Source organism: Magnolia sinica, unplaced genomic scaffold (genome assembly GCF_029962835.1).
Source record: "Magnolia sinica isolate HGM2019 unplaced genomic scaffold, MsV1 ctg167, whole genome shotgun sequence".
NCBI lineage: Eukaryota > Viridiplantae > Streptophyta > Magnoliopsida > Magnoliales > Magnoliaceae > Magnolia > Magnolia sinica.
This window is the reverse complement of record NW_026682771.1, coordinates 105,817-121,054: the sequence shown is the minus strand read 5'-3', so window position 1 is coordinate 121,054 and position 15,238 is coordinate 105,817. Positions and strand designations below refer to the sequence as shown.

At 39.2% G+C, this 15,238-nt stretch overlaps 1 protein-coding gene across 2 annotated transcripts; it reads left to right on the top strand.

The window, feature by feature from the left end:
* Positions 1–4,223: 4,223 nt before the first annotated feature.
* Positions 4,224–12,089, top strand: LOC131236064 (large ribosomal subunit protein uL15x-like). 2 transcript variants are annotated; one of them, XM_058233153.1, is made up of 2 exons: positions 4,224–4,772; positions 11,779–12,089. In XM_058233153.1, the coding sequence occupies exon 1, from the start codon at positions 4,295–4,297 to the stop codon at positions 4,742–4,744; it is 450 nt and encodes a 149-aa protein (XP_058089136.1). In that variant the 5' UTR covers positions 4,224–4,294; the 3' UTR covers positions 4,745–4,772; positions 11,779–12,089. The 2 variants fall into 2 exon arrangements, with proteins under 2 accessions (XP_058089136.1, XP_058089135.1); XM_058233152.1 differs by having other exon boundaries at positions 11,727–12,089.
* The last annotated feature ends 3,149 nt before the right edge of the window (positions 12,090–15,238 follow it).

Here is a 15,238-nt window from a genome sequence, read left to right as displayed (position 1 = left end):
ACGTATTGTCTGTGTCCAAGATCAGACACTTATATAATGAGTGGATTTTGGATACAGGGGCATAGTCGTAGCCATAGTCTCGCCGCAGTTGGAGCGTGCAGCCAAGCTTTTGGAGTTTTGTTACTTTCACTATATTGTATTTTCCTTTCATACGCATTGTACTTAAAATTTTTTTATCATAGTGGATTTTGTGATGGTGTTCTTGTGGTTATTATTCGTGGGTTATGTTTATGGTTATGCTCATTATGAATTAAGTTGATATTAGAAATCCTCCTTGTAGGATCCCAGGATCGGAACCTGGTAAATGGGTGCCGGGAGCTGAGAATGGGGTTCTACGGAGGCTGTCGGTGCCGGATTCAGTGATCGGGAATTTTGTGAGCCCGGTTTCTGAGTTTGGGGCATGACAGACATTGCACTAAATGTGTCCTCATCGGAGTTGGTTTGCCATGTACAACGAGTATGATGGTAGCCTAATTCTTGTGGCAAACAATCATGCCAGTAAGATGATTGGAATTAGATCAATTTGTATAGGAATATTCGATGGGGTGGAGCATACTCCGATGGATGTGAGGTATGTTCTGGACCTAAAGAAGAATATGATATCTTTGGGAGCTCTTAAGGCACTCGGATGTAAATTGGTCTCATACAAAGGTGTCCGCAAAGTTTTTAAGGGGGCTCTCACTTTTATAAAGGCACAAAGGAGTGGAAACCTTTACAAGTTAATCAAGAGCACTGTATCAGGTGGAACTGCAGCATCTGTAACAGAATCTACACTTGCACTTGTGTGGCATATACGCCTAGGCCACATGAGCGAGCGTAGTATGAAGGTACTACTCGATCATGGTTTAATTCTTACTTTTTAAATATCTTATTTAGATGTATATAAGTATTACATATATAGTAAACAATCAAGATTGATATTTAAAACTTGAAAGCATATAAGTAAATGACAACTTGACTATGTGCATTCTGATGTGTGGGGGTCGCCGCTCGTCGTTTTTATATGAGAGTCGTCATTCTTCATAACATCCATTAACGACTAATCTAGAAAGGTGTGAATTTATTTTTTTAAAAACATAAATCGGATGTATTTGCCACTTTCAAGTTATGAAAGATTATTTTGAAAAACAATCATGACGGAAATTGAAAGTACTAAGGACCAATAACGGCAAAGAGTTTACTTCAAAAGAATTTAATCAATTTTGTAAGAACGAGAAGATAACGAGGTATAAAACAAAAGGCATACACAATAGTAGAATAGTGCGATAGAACATATGAATCAGACTAGCTCGAAGTATACAAGTAATCTTAGGTTAGGCAAGGAGCTATGGGCTGAGGCTATTAACACGGTTTGCTATTTAGTAAATCATTCCCCATCTACACCGATTGATTGCAAAATTTTAGAAGAAGTATAGAGTGATCAGGAAGTTGATTTCTCGGGCTACGAATATTTGATTGCGATGCTTACTTTCATGTACCGTGATTGAGAGAGATAAACTAGACCCAATGGCCTAAAAGTGTACCTTTGTCGGCTATAGTGATATAATGAAAGGGTACAGACTGTACGATTGGGATTCATGGATAATCATAAATAACATCAAAATCGATGAAGGTTCCTTGTATCGGAAGGATGAGCACAAGGAAATCAGAAATTTGATTGTTGATGTTGAAATAGATAGAGGTGAAACACCTGAAGAAGATGAGTTGTAGGAAGAGGTACATGAAGATGCAATGACACCACTTGTCAGGAGGAATCCACCGAGAAATCGTAGATTACCGATGAGATAGAGGGATGACTCAAATGTTGTGTTTGCCCTCATTACGGATGTTGGGGATCCGTCCACCTTTTAGGAAGCATTAGATGACACAGTGTTGAGAAGTGAATGGCGGCGATGCATAATGAGATGTATTCTCTATACAAGAATGAAACGTGGGAGTTAGTGGTGCTTTCTATTGGGTGAAAAGCGATTGGGTGCAAGTGGATATTCTGTAAGAAACCGGATAGGTACAAGGTGATACTGGTTGCGAAGGATTATACTCAGAAAGAATGCGTCAACTTCGGTGAGATATTCACACCAGTTGTGAAACATGTATCTATCATATTCGTATTGGTGTTTGTTTCCCAATATAACTTGGAATTGAAATAGTTAGATGTGAAGACAACTTTTCTACATGGGGATTTAGAAGAGTAGATTTACATGAAGCAACCTGAATGGTTTGAGGTGTAGGGAATAGAGAATAAAGTTTGTCGTTTGAAGAGATCATTGTATGGCTTGAAACAGTCTCCTAGGAAATAGTATAAAAAGTTTGAGTTTTTCATGATGAATCAACGGTTTACCAAAAGTGAATTCAATTATTATGTCTATTTCAAATCACAAAATGACAGGAAATTTATTATTCTGGTATTGTATGTTGATGATATGTTTATCGACAATCATAATATGTTTAAAATCAACATATTAAAGCCTCAGTTATTCAGGACATTCGAGATGAAAGATCCGAAGGCTGCAAAAATAATTCTCGACATTGATATAGATAAGGACAGGGAAATGAATAGGCTATGGTTGTCTCAAGAAGAGTATCTTGAGAAGGTCTTGGTCAAGTTTGGACTTAATAAGGCTAAGCCGGTTAGTAGACCTCACGCTGCTCACATTTGGCTTTCTTCAGAACAATGTCCTACGTCTGATAAAAATATATAGTATGTCTCACGTGCCCAATTGACAGTCTGATGTATGACATCGTTTGTATTAGACCGATATTTCACATGTAGTGGGTGTTGTGGGCAAATACATGACAAACCCCAGCAAACAATATTGAGAGGCTGTGAAATGGCTATTTCATTACATACAATGAGAAATTGATAGGCTATGTGAATGTCGATTATGTTGGAAACATGAATAATATAAGGTGGACTTTCACTTACTCATTTGTGTTAATGGGTGGAGCAATCAGTTGGATGTTGAAGCTTCAGTTCGTGGTTGCTCTTTTTACAACTTAAGCTGAGTATATAGTGATGACAAAGGCATTCAAGGAAGTGATTTAGTTGAAAGGAATGATGAATGAGTTAGGACTTCAGCAGGAAGTTATGCTGGTGCATTGTGACAACAATAGCATATCAATTTGACAAAGAACTTAATGTATCACTCCCTAAACACATTGGTGTATGTTATCAGGCCCTAGAATGATCTGGAAAATGGATGAATAGTATAGATAAAACACATACATCATAGTAGGGCCCATAGAGCACCGACCACTAACCATCATCAGCCATTGTGTCGGGATATCAAAAGCTGAAGTGGACCACACCACTGGAAATAGTGAGGATTGAATGCCTACGTATAAAAATCCACGGAGGCCACGAAAGTTTTAAATAAAGCTGGTATTTAAGTTTTCCTTTCACTGGGCCTATGTTACCTTAAGAACCGGATGTATAGCGAATAAACATCACTGTGGGCCCTCAAAGGTTTGAACGATGTGTTGATTGTCGCTACTGTTTCGTGTGGTGTGGTTCAGTCAAGCCTTTAATCTACCTCCATTGGGAACTCATGCCTAACATGATCTTTCAAAATGGATGCGTGGCTTGGATAAAAACACATATCATGGTGGCCCCACAGATCCCATGACGGGACGGTCGTCCATAGCTGGGTCGTGGTGGGGAGCGGATTAGCCGTTACCGGGGAATAGCTTCGTGGGTATTACCCTTGCCATGTGGGGCCCACTTGATGAATTTGTTGTACATCCACGCCGTCCATCCTTTTTTCCAAATTATTTTAGGAGGTTATGCCAAAAATGATCCGGATTCAAATCTCAGGTGGACCTTATCGCTGGAAAAAGTAGTGAATAGCAATTTAAAGCCTTTTGTATGCCACAAAAGTTCTGGATCAAGCTTATATTTATATTTCCCCTTTACCCGGTATGTTAGACATTATCAACCGTCGATGGCAAAATTAAACTTTTATAAGATATGCTTGCACTGGACCCTGAGAAGTTTTTAACCGTAGGTGTTCAATCAACACTGTTTTATGTGGTGTGGTCCACGAGAGAGTTGGATCTGCTTATTTTTTGTCATTTTCTAAAATAAGCTGGAAAAACGGATGGACGGCGAGGATATACAACATATAATCAAGGTGGGCCCCACGGTAAGGGTAACACCTAATCCGCTCCCAGTCTTGGATTCTTGGTGGGGCAAGTACCCAACCGCAAAAGTCCTCACGTTCTCTTTAGGGTTTCTGCCCCCGCCCTTCCTCTCCATTCCTCCCAAAACCCTCCCAAAACCCTAATCCTAATTCCCTCCATGACGACTCGCTTCAAGAAGAACCGGAAGAAGCGCGGCCACGTCAGCGCCGGCCATGGTCGTATCGGAAAGCACCGCAAGCATCCAGGCGGCCGTGGAAACGCTGGTGGCATGCACCACCATCGGATCCTCTTTGACAAGTACCATCCGGGGTATTTTGGGAAAGTTGGGATGCGGTACTTCCACAAGCTCCGGAACAAATTCTACCGTCCGATATTGAATATCGACCGCCTATGGTCCCTAATACCTGAAGACGTCAAGGAGAAGGCGAAATCTGCACCATCGGATCAAGTCCCTGTGATCGATCTCACGCAGTTTGGGTATTTCAAGCTCCTCGGTAAGGGGATGCTACCGGAGGGGCGGCCTGTCGTCGTGAAAGCGAATCTAGTGTCGAAGACCGCGGAGAAGAAGATCAAGGAGGCTGGCGGGGCTGTCATGCTCACCGCCTGATCTGTGGGGCCCAGTCGATGAATTGAAGGTTTTGATTTCAGATCCTTTTTTTTTTTTTTTTTTTTTACGGGATATGGATACTTTGGGATATTTTGAGTTTCATGAAAGTACCATTTTTCACTTAGTAGGCTTTTTGTTCTTTGGTGCAATATTCATTATATATCGTCTTTGGTATTTGATCTGCTTTTATTCATTTATTTAGTGACTGATTTGTTGGTTTGGACCTGAGATTGAATATCAAGGGTACAGTTCTGCTATATGCTATAGTATTAAATATTTGGTTAAAGATCTATACATGGAGTAGCCAGCTCTATTGGTGATTTCAGATCTACATCTGTTGACTGTTTCAGATTGACAGCTAATTAATAAATCTGAAATTGTTGCCCTTTAGTTAAATAGAACTCCATGGGAATGGTGGTTATGATCATATGAGTCACAACTAAGCCCATAAATTTGATCTAAACATTTCAATCATCATGAAAAGAAGGCATCCGCAAGTCACAATATTCATTTTTAGAAAATGATAGCAACGTGTCTGGTAATCAACCAGAGTTGTCTTATTTGCTTTCCTGGAGAGAGATCATGGTCTTGAATGCACTGACAAATTCCTTCACCTTGCTCTTCCTAGTCTCAACGAGCTTATTTGCAGTTACTTCAAGCACCTCTTTAAACGGGCCTTAACACAACAGTTTGAGCTTCACCATTCCTACTAATCAAGTCACAACCACCTAACTTTCTCTTCCTTCTAAAGCTTCTCCTTCCAAATTCTTCCTTTCCATTGGGGTGTCTGTCTCCCACCACTCTTCCTCGCATGAATCAGCGTGTTCTGGGGCCATTGTTCTCTGACTGAAGACTAATCACCTTATGTCTCCTGAACTATAGTTTCCACAGACAGCATTCTCAACATGGTTCCTGCTGTCAGTCCCGTCCAGTTCAGAATCAGAGTCATCTGCTTCGTCAAGTGCAGAGTCAGACTCTGCATGCTCTCCTTGTGCTTCTCATTCGCCTTCTTCTTCTTCTTCTTCTTCTTCTTCTTCTTCTTCATGTGATGAGGGTGAGCAAGAGGAGATGACAATTGTTGACCGCAACTTTCATGTCAGACAGGTTCCAAGCTTCCATTCTTTTGTTTCACCTCAAATGACATGTGAAGTCTTTTTCTTGATTTTGTCTTTTATTTTTTGTGTATTCTAAGTGCGTCTTTATTATTCACAGGAGAGGCCATCTTTTGGTTCCCTCATTTTAATGGTTTTAAGCTTGCAAGAGCATTAAAAGAAGGTTTGGAGGTTAAAAAAGAGATTGGTGGTCACGATTCTTTGTTCTGTAAGATGTTTGGCAATCCCGTGTTCATGATCATCTTGCTATCACTGTTTCTTCTACCAGTCGACCTCCTGAATGAGGCGATGGGTTCTTGCTGCTCCTACCAATTAGACCACCTAGAGTATTTGAGGTGTTACACGAAAACTTCTGCTTTTGGCACTGAGACCACCTGTTGATGATGGAGATGGTGACATAGCTGCCACATTCTTAGGCTTCAGCTCTATATATATATATAAAAAAAAAAAAAAAAAAAGGCGGGTTTGGCAAACGTCTCAATTTTCTTCGCAGGCAATAAACGTTTTTTTTTTTTAATCTTGGTGTCTTTGGGTTTATCAAATATTTTGCTCTTTGGCTCGGATGTAACCTTGAGTTTGATCGCCGGCTTATTTTTTTATTCTCAACAAATTTTCATTTTTTATCTGATTTCAGCCTTCAAGAGAGGTTTCCATATTTTACACTACTGTACAAGTAATAAAATTTTTGCTTTCCTTCAAAAGCATGTTTCCTTCCATATTTACAGAAATAGTGACATGAACTTGTAGAAGCTCTCAGATAACAAGGTGAAGTTCTTGCTCACTGTCTGAACAATTCTATTCATATCATTATACTAATTGTGAATCCGACATTATTTCAAGGATACAATTTGATGCACTTTACAATTGAAATGCATTGACTAGTCTACACATGTTTACAAGGAAGCTCATGTACTCACCATAGATGTGCCAGAGTGGCGCATGGGTATGAGATCCAATCCATTCATCAGAGATGTACCACTATGTAAATGCCCTTGCCCTAAAATCAGGATGGTCTACTCATCAAGTGGGCTACAGTTTACAAAATAAATGTATGGCTGAAAAAAAACTTGACTGAAGTTTCCTTACCAGTCCCACAGCTTTTAATAACATAACCCACCTAGTGTATGGACCGGATTTATTTGTGGGCAAGACCATCTATTCAATTAGGAGCTTGGATGTCGAACTGAGAATCTTATCAATTACTGGAATTAATGGGATAAGTTTTGAAAATATCCCTGAAAATATAGGCCAAAATTTCCTCAAACTTGGGTTCTCAAGATAGGAGTCGAAGCTATGAAGTCACATGGAATACATTTATGAAATTAAATCATGTGGATTTCATCACTCTTGATTCTGACCCTGTTTCTGTTGGCAGACAACATCAAAGTTTCACAATATTGTTATAAGAAGAAAGGTATTAAATTACACTGAAAATGAGTCTAACATGGTGCAATTACACACATTATTGAGCAAGTTATGAACAAATTTTGTACAAGGTATGGGATGATGGCGAGAATTAGGAAAATTAATCACAGTTAATTATACTTTGTTTGAGATTAGTAATTGTTAGGCTGGTAAAATGAATGGTCAGGATTGAATGTTGCCATTTAGGGTCTCACCCATCACCCTTCCTTGCCTGAATTTGAGTTGTCTGGGGTTAATGGATCTCTGACTGGAGACTGAACTCCTTCCCTCTCCTGAACTTTAGTTCCTGCATCAAGATATCTCTATCTCCGGGGTAAAATCATTTCAATCCTCCTCAGTCTCATATGTCTGCCTTTCAAAATCTCATCCGGGTTCTTCTTCTTGATCCCATCCTGTTTGGAATCAAAGTCATCTGACTTACCAAACTATGTGTGCTGTCCTTCCTCGTCCATGTGAAGAGAGCGAGGGAGACAATGGGCACTGACAGTGATGATGGTGACGATAATGATGACGGAGATTACCATTGGTGATTGGGACTTTCGTGTCGAACAGGTTCTGAGCTTCTCTGCTTGGTTTCAGCTCCATTATAAAGTTCTTTACCTGATTTTGCCGTGTTTGAACTGGTACCTTACAAGCTCATTCATATCTTGATTCTTCACAGGAGAGGTCAGTTTTTCTTAGTGAGGTCTACTGTCAGGATGCACCAATGTCATACACAAGTGAAATGTCGGGATGAAAATACAGGGTTGCATGCTAGTTTAGCATGTTCTGGGTTGTAGGTGAATGTTACTCTGTTTATAAATTAGTGAAGGCCAGTGTTGCTGAATGCGACCACATATTTGCATATGCGAAATCCCATATGCATATCGATATGCCATGATGGCATATGCGATCGCATATGCAAAATGTGTGAGGATATGCGATTGCATATGCGATGTACTCGATCGTGCATCTCCCAATCGTCAGAAATCTGACCATCGGCAGATCATCATCATCATCATCATTATTATTTTTTACAAAAAATCCAACTTTTACCTATAAAAAGGCATCCAAACTTCCTCCATTTGCAACATTATACTCTCTTTTACTCTTACATTCTTACTTCCACGTGCAATGAACAAGCGCCCACTCATCCTACAATTTTTTCAACCCAGATTGGGAAAAAAGTACGTCCTTTTATCTTTGTTGATTTAAATATCAGGATGATGCATTGTAGAAGTCACCTCTTTAATTAAGATTAACCAAACATACTTTTTACTTTTTGGCTGATAAGTATGTTGTTAACCAAATATACTTATCTGCTGAATAAGTAGAAACCAAGATAAGCTAATTGAGGTATAAATGTGGTTATGTCTGTTAATTTAAGAAGAATTAGGGGTCGGTTGGCACCATGGATTTGGGGGGATTTCAAATCCCCTGGTTGTTGGCAGCATTAAGTAACTGCGGGTTTCAAATCCCCCCAAAGTGGGGGTTTGAAATCCAACGTGAGAGCTTGGGTTACACCTAAAATCCTTTCATAGTTGCATTTGTAACATATGTGTCACCATACTATTATTCTATTGGGCACATGACCCACTAATGATATCAAAAAACAATTAGATTATCAATTGCATCACTATAATTACTTTAATATGATTATCAGCACCGTCCAAACATTATGCATGTAAATCAACGACTAAAAATCGTTGGTTAGTCACTCTAACATGATCTTGTGCTTGTGGCCCATCTAAGACTTGAAATTTCATCATTTTCAGGCAAAACATATATTTCAGCGGGCTTATTATAACCATTGTGTCAAACATTACATACGTCACTAATTAGAAATATGAAAGTTGATTAAGTAATTAAATTCAAACCCATGTAAATATATCATTCATAGCTACTTTTGGACTTAGAGTTGATTCCCAATCCAGGGTGCCAAACACAATATGAAGGTTTCAAATACAGGGGGTTTCAAATACAGGGGTTCTGAATCCAGGGTTTCCAAATCCACGCTGCCCTTACCTGATAGGCTGGCAGATTAGAGATTTATACACGTGGACACAACCAATGTAACCCTCCAAATGATGGGCCCACTTTAGACATACATTACGGATGATCCTAGCTGCTCACTAGGAGAGAAATTTCAGGAAGTGGATATGCACAAGTTAGTGAATAATTGTTTGCCCTTATTAACCTCAGGAAGTTCCTGCAGTTGGAACCTAGGTGGGCCCCACCATGGGCCCCACCATGATGTTTGTGAGAAATCTACCCCTTCCATCCATTTTACAGCTCTTGTTACTACATGAACCAAAAAATGAGACACCCAAGACTACAGTGGGCCGTACAACAGGAAACAGTGGGGATTGAATGCCCATGGTTGAAACATTCATGGGGACACGAGTTTTGGATCAGGCTATATATATATATATATATATATATATATATATATATATATATTTGTTTCCAGTTCATCCCAGTGGGAATGACTTTATGAATGATTTGGATGGCATGTAAACATCACGGTGGATCCCAGAAGGTGAAGGTCTCAACGGTAGGCATTTCCCTCCCCACATTTTCCTATCATGTGGTCCACTTGAGTTTTGGATCTGCCCCATTTTTGGGCATATGTCCTAGCATGAGTTAGAAAAATGGAGTGGGTTGGGCTTTGTTTGTTTTTTTGTTTTTTTTTGGTTTGTTTGTTTGTTGGTAGTTTCTCTTGGGGCTGCCCCTCTTAATAAATTCTTATCTTTCAAAAAAGAAAAACAGAGCATGATAGCTGGGCCTAATGTTTTCGTGATGCTGATGTCCTACACAAGTCAAATGATTGTGGGGCAAGATTGTACGGCACCACTAGTTGTGGTCCCTTGCATGTACATTACAACTTCCCAATCCAAAAAATATGAAATCCTAGTGATAGAAATTCTCTTTTTTTATATATATAAAATTATTTAAGGTTCATTTGGTTGCACCAAATATCATGAAGTTCATGATATTTGGTGCAACCAAATGCAACCTTTGGGAAATTTTTGGCAGCATTTCCTATAAAGCATTAAACATATCAGGCTCAATTATCTCACATTCTTTCTTTTCTCAGTTTTATGATTTTGGAATTTTTTAAATTCTCAAGAGCATGAAATTTCTGAGAATTTTCAAAAATCCAATCGATCTTAATTGAATCCACTCTTTTGTTTTTTGGGTCTTTGTTTGTTTTCTAAATTCAGTTCCCTACTAATCATTTTCAGATATTCTCTACACACTAACCAAGTGAATTGAATTCACTCCCCACTTCCAAGAATCTAACCTGTTTTTAATCAGGTATTTGTTAGTTTGCTTGAATTTCTTTCCTGTTTCTTGAAATCAGCTCGATTTAATCTAGTCTTCTGTTTGTTGAATTCATTTCAAGGTTTTTTGAGACTCTGATCAGGTTATTAGCTCCAAAAGAATTCCAAGTATGCTACATTAGCTTTATAGTTTTTCCTTTCCCAGGAATTACATGGACCAAGAATACACATGATATACTTGTGTTTTCAGTTTATACTAGTGAAGTCCATGATTCATTTATACAGAGCATCAGTCTATTGTGGCCCTGCTGTGGCAGCTTAAGCTGCAAAATCTCCCTGATTGGAAGACCCTATCTAGCAATCTTGGGCCTGTTTTTAGTTGAATGTGGACCATTGGTGCATTCTCCTCTCGATGGTCTATTTGCGGGCCATAAATTGAAAGATTAATTGTCCTATGGAAGAGAATTTGTCAGATGGAATGGTGGGCCACAAATTGTCCAAGTAACTGAACCATGGGCCCCATGTATACTATGCATATCCTGATCATATAATTCCTTGGAATTTATTTGGGCATTTTTCCATTTGGGTAATCAAACTTGAAAGCTGCACACCAATGTACTCATTTTCTCTAAACATTTGAGTTGAATATGTGGCAATATGGTCCATGATCCATACCATTCGTCAAGTGTCTTGTCCCATTTACTCTAGGGAAATCTCATCTCCATATGGGGCTTGATTGGCCTATCAGAACCTATAAATAAATGATAGAAAATAAATATTAGAACAGTCAGCATTCATCACTGATTGTTATCAGCTACTTGGGCCAGCTTTATGGATCATGTTTAGCCAATATGAATTAGTGATTACAAATACAATAATCATTTGGCAAAAGTTTGGCTGGACAAGCTGCAATGAAGAGGAAGATGTTCACCTATCAAATGTGTATGATCATCCAAATCTGTACAATTCATAGGGAATTACCCATCAATGGCATGACTTGCCGGATGGACTGTTTGGATCAATGCTGTCTTATTATTTTGCAGTTGCATTTTGATTGGCATCCATTTTCTTATTAGTTTTTCCCCACTTTTGATTATCTAGTTGGTGGGTTTCTAGCAAATATTGAAATGATGAATGCACTTGACAAAGTCATCAGTTATGTTGAACTTGTGAAACAGGCAGGTAAGGATCTGATGGCACAGATGAATGAAACCTCTCTAAATTCTTTGAATAGGTTGGCACAATCAAGGTGGAAAGAAAGTCTGCTCATAGTGTAGAAATCCTTCTCGAACTGAATGAACGCCTGGGCCTCGCCAACATGGTCACCGTCCTTTGCAAGGCTCGAGTCATCAAAGGAAAGATTCTAAGTGTTCAACCAATCATATACCAGCAACCGCAGGTGTGTCACCAGCATTGATCCGATAGGATGAGTTTGTGTCAACAATGGGCTGATAAACTCTAAGAGATGACTAATGATTTTCAGTCTTTTAGACAACAGATGGTCACTGGCTTTGGTGCTAATACATATAGTGGCATTCTGCACTATACCCACCTCTTCATCAGTTCTTAAATCAACCTGATCTTGATCAACTTGAGTTAACTAGAAACTTGGTTTAGTTATTTGAGTAAAAAAAACTCGGTTGAACTACGATTTAAAGGTTAGAGACTATTAGAGGATGGTTTTGTCTTCTGTGAGGCAGGCCCACTGAGAAGAATGGCCCACTCGATCTCAATCATGCTGACTTGGCTCACTTGGTTGAGTTATTTGAGTAAAACACTGGTTGCAATGGCCTTGTTTATCAAGTTTTCAAGTACTTTTAATGTAGGGGCATTTTTACACCGTGCTCGAGTGGGGTGGCCCATGGGATGCATGGGCACACTCAGGGTGGGTGGCCCGCGGAATCCATGGATGCCCACAAGGGGGCAGAACCCATGGATTTGGGACCCATGAGGAGGGTTCGGGCGACGACTTGACCTATAGATTTAGGGCCTATGTTATGAGATAATGAGATTAATTTGTCATGTTATATCGGTAAGAGCTTTTAGAGCAAGTGGTTAAGATGAGAGATGTTGCCAGTTAGAAGGCATTCAATGCTTAATTAATAATTTTTGTGGTATACAATGGAATTGAAAAAAGACAAGTGTAAGATTGGGGAGAGGGAAAGGTGCTTTTCATTCTACAACAAACTTTCGGTCTCTTTCTTACCATGTTCAACCTCATCTCCTCACTAATAGATTTCACCATCTCATCTACCTGGCTTACCTCCTCCAATTACATGTCAAGCTGGTCCACCAACCCCCTCTTGGTCTCTTCTCACCATGTTCAACCCCATCTCCTCACTATTAGATTTCACCATCTCAACTCCCTGGCTTACCTCATCCAATTTCATATCGAGCTGGCCCACCAACCCCCTCAGAGATCCCTCTGACATGCCATCCAATCGATCATCTCATGATGGGCGCTTCCAGTCAAGCGCCTGCTGCACCTTCTTTATTTCATCCCCCAGGATGCTGTAAACATCAACGTTGCTCCCATTCTTTCCAGTTTCCATCATCTCCTTGTACTGCTCAGTGATGGGGATGACCTCAGACTTGCTCGCAGGCCATGTCTCAGGCTGGCCACCATGGACACCGCAATAGACCTTGCACATGTCAATGCTGCACGATGTTGCAAGCTCTGATGCCTTCTTTTTTAGTTCCTTAGTCCACTTCAAGAAGGTTTCTTTCGGACGCTTGCGACATCGGATCAGTTTTAGTGGGGACTTTGCCTTGGCCCATCTCCTGATAGAAAGATCTCAATTGAGTGAGAGAAGATGATTGGAATGTGACGAACCAGTAGAATACATAGAAATGGTGATTATAATTTGATAATCTTGACTGAGAGAAGAGGTATATGATGTTGTATTTTAAATTGTTTTAAAACAAATTAATGTTTCAAAATTTCCATCAGGACGAGCCAGGGCTGTAAGTGCATGCATGCCCTACGGATGTGTATTTTCACGCAAGTCTGAAGGGTTGTACCCTTTCATATTTTGTTTTGAAAAGTTGTGTCTTCTTAAGCCTAATGGTCACACCAATTCGGTTTAAATCCAATAGCCACAATCATTTTTGAAAGGATGTCTCTACACCCTTAAGGGTGTCTTCACAAAGTCTATAAATAGACGACAGACTCTCTTATTTGTTTTTTGTAAGCTAGAAAAGTCGAGTAGAGACTTAATTGTCCCCCTCCCTTTCCTTGACAGATTTAAGTTTTCCAACTCAGAATCCTCAAAATGGACGTTGGCCAGTTTTACATTCAAAGTATGATTTAAGTATTTTCTCGTTCGAGTTAAGACTGCAAGTGGTTCAAGCTCGCATACAGTAAGTGCACCACTGAAACTAGGTAATAGTTGTTATAATCTGGAGGTTGATTACCCGTTGAATCCTGTTGCACTTGGGACGGGGTCCAAGGAGGACAAAATTGATTTTAAGCCGAGTGACTCACATCATGCCTCAACTTCTACAAACTGATAAGTTTTCTCTTTTTCTCATTTTAAATTTATTTTGTCTAAATAGTTTTCCAAACTCTATTTTCCAACAATCTTGAAATTGAATTTTTAGTTTGGAAAATTATTTGAAGATATGATAGTGTAGCTAAGTGTACCATGGCTACACATGCTTAGGTTTAGTGTGAAACGGTTCACATGTTATATGGATAGGGTCATCTATTGACTCTTGCAAGTTTTGTAGTGGCCCATTATTTGAATAAAAATGATTGGCCGAGATCATCATACACATGCTCATCTATACAATAGATTTTCAATAATATGGTAATGTTGTGCCTTTCCTAATGCATTGATCAGTATCAAGTAACACACCAAATTATGGCAAGTCATCTGCCTTAAAACGTGGCATGCATCTCATAGATAGGGCAATTCATCCTACCCATAAATTAAAAATAAAAATAAAATTGTCTTTACTTGCGTAAAAAAACTTTAAAAAATAAAGAAAAAGTGGGTCTATATCCGTGGAAGTTAACATGTGTATAAACAGTACATGCATTAAAAAAATTCACATTGATAGATCAATCTAATTAATTAATCAGTTTGTAACCATAAAGCCAGACCATTGATTCATACTAATACAATCATAGTCCTCTTTCCATGGTGTAAAAGTCTTTTTGCAAGTCAAAATGTGATCTTATTTTTTATTATACAAACATCTCTGTTGCCCTCTCCTCCAATGGGTGTTTTGATTGGAATTGTCCATCTAGTGAACCATGTCATGGAAACATCTCTACCACCGCATTATGCCTTAAATCCATGATCTTTTCCGAGAATACATGTTCCTATCCATTCTAATTATGGACAAATGTTGACCTCTAATAGAGAAATATACAGCATGCTCCACATTCATGGGAAGAAAAATACCAAATCTAAAAGGACTTGAATGTCCCAATAATGAGATTTCTTGGGCCATCTCATTTTTAAAGAGAGAGAGAGAGAGAGAGAGAGAGAGAGAGAGGAAAAAAACAATGGATAACCATTTGATAACTTCTGTCCTAACCGTTTAATCACGATGCTGTGAATGTCCATCTTTATCATTCGCACTTGGATCAATGATCTATATTATACCATCTCAAAGAGACTCATTGGCAGAGATTATAGATGCTACTCCAATCAATACAAAAACAAAGGCGGATATGGCTCAAATCC

Excerpts from the sequence above, each read along its gene's own strand:
- LOC131236064 (XM_058233153.1), top strand. The coding sequence starts at position 4,295 with ATGACGACTCGCTTCAAGAAGAACCGGAAGAAGCGCGGCCACGTCAGC.